The sequence below is a fragment of the Vicia villosa genome, linkage group LG6 (assembly GCF_029867415.1).
Source record: "Vicia villosa cultivar HV-30 ecotype Madison, WI linkage group LG6, Vvil1.0, whole genome shotgun sequence".
NCBI lineage: Eukaryota > Viridiplantae > Streptophyta > Magnoliopsida > Fabales > Fabaceae > Vicia > Vicia villosa.
The window spans coordinates 76,438,943-76,443,953 of record NC_081185.1 but is presented as its reverse complement, the minus strand read 5'-3'; the positions used below and the strand labels follow the sequence as shown (position 1 = coordinate 76,443,953).

At 39.6% G+C, this 5,011-nt stretch overlaps 1 protein-coding gene across 1 annotated transcript; it reads left to right on the top strand.

Moving 5' to 3' along the window:
* Positions 1 to 2,975: 2,975 nt before the first annotated feature.
* LOC131613903 (uncharacterized) lies at positions 2,976 to 3,837 on the top strand. Its single transcript, XM_058885541.1, has 2 exons — positions 2,976 to 3,240; positions 3,371 to 3,837. Exons 1-2 carry the CDS (start codon positions 2,976 to 2,978, stop codon positions 3,835 to 3,837), a joined length of 732 nt encoding a protein of 243 aa, XP_058741524.1.
* The last annotated feature ends 1,174 nt before the right edge of the window (positions 3,838 to 5,011 follow it).

Below are 5,011 nucleotides of genomic sequence, written 5' to 3'. Positions count from 1 at the left end.
CTGAATCTTTTCTAAACACGGTTAAGTGCTTGCACCTTAGAACCGGCGCTCTGATGCCAATTGAAGGATAGAAAAACACTTAGAAAGGGGGGGTTTGAATAAGTGTAGCTTTAAAAACTTGACAGATAAAAATAAATTGCACAGTTATTTTTATCCTGGTTCGTTGTTAACTAAACTACTCCAGTCCACCCCCGGAGAGATGATTTACCTCAACTGAGGATTTAATCCACTAATCGCACGGATTACAATGGTTCTCCACTTAGTCAGCAACTAAGTCTTCCAGAGTCTTCTGATCACACACTGATCACTCCAGGAACAACTGCTTAGATACCCTCTAAGACTTTTCTAGAGTATACTGATCCACACGATCACTCTAGTTACAACCTGCTTAGATAACCTCTAAGACTTCCTAGAGTATTCTGATCCACACGATCACTCTAGTTCCTTACAACTTAATGTAATCAATTCTAAGAGTATTACAATTGCTTCTTAAAAGCGATAATCACAAACTGTGATATTTCTCTTAACGTTTAAGCTTAATCTCACTAATATATTACAACAGCAATGTAGTGAGCTTTGATGAAGATGAAGATTCTGAGCTTTGATTTGAACAGCGTTTCAGCAAGTTAATTTGAGTTGTTTTTGTTCAGGTTCGTTAACCTTGCTTCACATCAGAACTTCATATTTATAGGCGTTGGAGAAGATGACCGTTGAGTGCATTTAATGCTTTGCATGTTCCGTACAGCATCGCATTTAATGTTATACGCTTTTGTCAACTACCTCGAGCCTTGTTCACGCTGTGTCTACTGACGTAGCCTTTAGTAGCTTTTAACGTTCCTTTTGTCAGTCAGCGTAGCTTGCCACTTGTACTTCCTTCTGATCTGATGTTTGTGAATACAACGTTTGAATATCATCAGAGTCAAACAGCTTGGTGCATAGCATCTTCTGATCTTCTGACCTTGAAGTGCTTCTGAGCGTGATACCATCAGAACTTCAGTGCTTCTGTTCTCTTGTTCTTCTGATGCTTCCATAGACCCATGTTCTGATTCTGCTTCGACCATCTTCTGATGTCTTGCCAGACCATGTTCTGATGTTGCATGCTGAACCCTTTGAGACAAAGCTTCTGAGCGCTGAATTATGCGTACTCTTTATATATTTCCTGAAAAGGAAATTGCATTGGATTAGAGTACCATATTATCTTAAGCAAAATTCATATTATTGTTATCATCAAAACTAAGATAATTGATCAGAACAAATCTTGTTCTAACAAATATTATTATTAATGGTAAGAAGATCCATGCAAATGTACCTAGATTTCAAAGGGACCAGATGCAGGTGCGTGGTAACGGGAAGCTAACAAGAGAAATCAAGATGGACAAAGGAAGGATCATAGTTGAAAAAAATGTGATGCAAAGGCCAAGATCAAATGGTGCAAGTTATGCACAAGTCATGAAGAACAACACCTGTAACAAAACTGAAATACAGAAACAGAAAATTTTGGGGTGGAATCCCAGAGAGGCCAAACCAAAGTTTGCCCATCTACAGTTTGACGTGGAGGAAGGAGACATGAAAAGGTTTCTTGAAGCATTTGTAGGTGTGGTGGAAGTCCCAGGTTCAACTTACAACATTCAGAAAGCTCTTCATGAGGAAGGAATCTTTATGATAAAAGCGACTCCGCTAGGAGCCAACCTATGTCTACTGTAAGAAATGGAAAAGGGTGCCCTGGCCAACGTCATTCGGGAAGAAAATGACTGGATAGGGAGATGGTTCTCTGATATACATCCATGGACACCGGAGGATGCAGATAATGAGAGATTGACATGGATGAGGTGCTACGGGTTACCATGCCATGTTTGGAAGAAGGAGTTTTTTGAATTTATTTCAAAAACGGTTGGGGTGTTTGTGTGTTCTGATGAAGAGACTATGGAACTCGGAAAATTAGATGTGTCTAGGTTCCTTATCCGCACAAAATATTCAATGAATCTTAATGAAAGCATTAACATAGGTGTTAATGAAAATGTTTATAGTATAAAGCTTGTTGAGGATATGCACGGCCCGAAACGTATTGTAGTTCCAAAGGAAGAAAGTGAAAGTTCATTTGAGGGGTCGATGGAGGAGGAATGGGAAGAAGATTCTGCGGAGAAGGACGGTGAGGAGTCGGCAGAAAGTGATGGACGGAGTGGTTCAGGGATCAAGGAAGGGTCATGTCATAGCAGGGAGGGGGCAGAGATACAATTTTGCAGGAACGAGGTTTTTTTGCAGGAAAGGCTGGAAAGGTGTAATAAAGGTACAAAGTCAACAGTTAATAGCCAGAGGATCTATCATGCAAATGGGGGTTTAGGGAAAAGTGTGCAGAATTTTGATTTAGAAGAATCAGTATTAATTGGTGATGGTAAGGGAGCAATTAATGGGGGACAGGTGGTAGGGGTGGTGGAAGAAAATATTCAAAATATTGAAGTGATAGGTGATGAACCAAGAAACAAAGATGACGTGGGCTTGTTGGAGGTAGAAACGGTGGGCTCGGGCTCTATTTCTGTTTCACCCAGTGGGCCTTGTGAACTTGCAATCTCTCTAAGGCCCAAGAAGCTGGTTCCAATTAAGGAAGTATATCAAAATTTGAAGATCCCTTTTGCTCCATCTTATTTTTCGGTGCTACTACATTCCCAATCTAACCCTAAAGTTCAAATTCATAGTAATTCTAATCTGGAAGCTAGTAATTTGGAGGTTTCTTCCTCTAGTTCCTCTAGTGGGTCGCTGTTATGCTGCAATTCAATAGCGGATTCGGGAGTTAACCAATGCAACAATCGTATTCGGAAGGCCATAGATGGATTGCCATCGAGGGTGTGGAAATCAATTAAGGACCTGGGAATTGAAGGGGATGAAGATGATGAGGTTTTTGAAGGAATAGTCAGGGAGATCGAAGCAAGGGACAGAACTGGTTTTGAAACATCGAAGGAGTTACAACAGATTGTCCCATGAATATAGGAAGCTTTAATATTAGAGGGGGCGGAAATCCTGCGAAACGTAGAAGAATTGGTAAAATTATGGAGCTGGCAAAGGAGGATTTGTGCTTTATACAAGAAACTAAACTAAAGAGGATGGAGTCGTTTGTAGCCAAGAGTTTTTGGGGAGCTAAGGAATGTGAATGGCCTTCAAAAGACTCAGAAGGGGCATCAGGAGGTATGTTAACTATATGGAACAAAGGTGCCATTTCTCCATTGTATAGTTTTAAAGGTAAAGGTATATTAGGGGTGAATGCCATATGGAAGAACTTAAATTGCTATTTTATCAATGTTTACTCTCCTTGCACAATTGGGGAAAAAAGAGAATTATGGAATAGTATGTTAGATTGGAAACAAAAATTACCCAGGGGGTGAATGGATAGTAGGGGGAGATTTTAATTCGGTGAAAGTAAGGGAGGAAAGAAGGGGAAAATCACAATCAAATTTAGCAGAGATGGAAGAATTTGCAAAATTTATAGAACTTTTGGAGTTGGTGGATTTGCCGATTGTAGGAAACAAATTCTCATGGATTAGTTCTAATGGAAATGCAAGGAGCAGGCTGGACAGAATCCTTTTATCGGAGGGAATAATAGAGTCTTGGAAGGTTGTAGCTCAGATGTCAGGCAAGAGGGATATTTCTGACCATAGACCTATTTGGATTAAATCTAGCAACTTGAACTGGGGTCCTAAACCATTTAAGGTCTTTCATGCGTGGTATGAACACAAGGAGTTTATGAAGTTTGTAGATATGGAATGGAATCTGGGTGACATCATAGGAACCAGTGCTTTTGTACTCAAAGAAAAATTCAAGAGGCTAAGAGTTGTTAGACGCTAGGTTTAAGGATCTAGAGGGGGGTGAATAGATCTCTCAGAGTTTTTCAAAATTATTTCAAACTTAAGCGAAAGCGGTTCAGGATCGACTCGCGTCTAATCCGGACCGCTATTGAAAAGGTTGTATATGTGATAAAACCACAAGATAATTGGGATTAACAATGAAAGGATAGATTATAGAATCAATTCGTTGCTCTAATGAAAAACGATTAACTTCTGATTTGATACACTTTGTTTGCAATGCTTTGATAATGGATGAAGCAAAAGCATAAACACTTGGTGATAATATCCAAATTGATTGTGATTCAATATGTGGTGAATTGTGATGTTTACGAAGGTTCTTAAAACACAATTTTAACACTTGAATCGTTGATCAGTTTGCAATTATAACCAAGTACAAACAGAACGTAAATGAAAAGACAAAAGCGATAACAACACGATATTTGTTCAGGCAGTTCGTCGATCGTCCTCGCTACGACTACATCTGCCCCCAATTCCAAACGGGAATTGGGATGTCTTTCATTATTATTGAAAACAGTTTATACAAAGAAGATAACAAAGCGATAAACGATAAACCAATTATGTTGATCCTTTGAATCTTCTTCCCCCTTAATCTTGAGCCAGATCAAGGTCTTCCAAGAGCTTCACTTTGATTTCCTTGCTGCAGTGTATTGAATTCCTCGAACCCTTGTTCTTCAATCTTCACACTCAGCTGAATCTTTGATAAAGCCTCTTGATAAAAACCCCCAAAATTCACCAATCTTGGAGGGCAAAATCCGCAGATTTTATCCACCAAAACCCCACAAATCTTCACCCACTAGGAATCTTCAATTCCGTTCCATGGACATTATCGATCTTGAACGCAAACCCTCAACGCAAAAATGATTGTGTGTAGTTGTGTTGGAGTTGTGTCGATGATCGAAGATGAGAAGCCTTTGTGTATCTTTCAGTTGTTGGTGTTGATTTGCAATAAATGACATGAAAGAAGATATAAAGGAGCAGGATCTGTGTATCAGCAAAACACACTAAGTTTGGCAAGTTTTGAGCAGATAGGTCGACCTACTTTGTTGGTTAGGTCGACCTAACAGAGGTAGATTTGGCCAAATTGTAATTGCTTCCAGTTGAGTCGACCTGTTGGTAGCTTAGGTCAACCTAAAGTCAGTTAAGTTGCGTTCTTG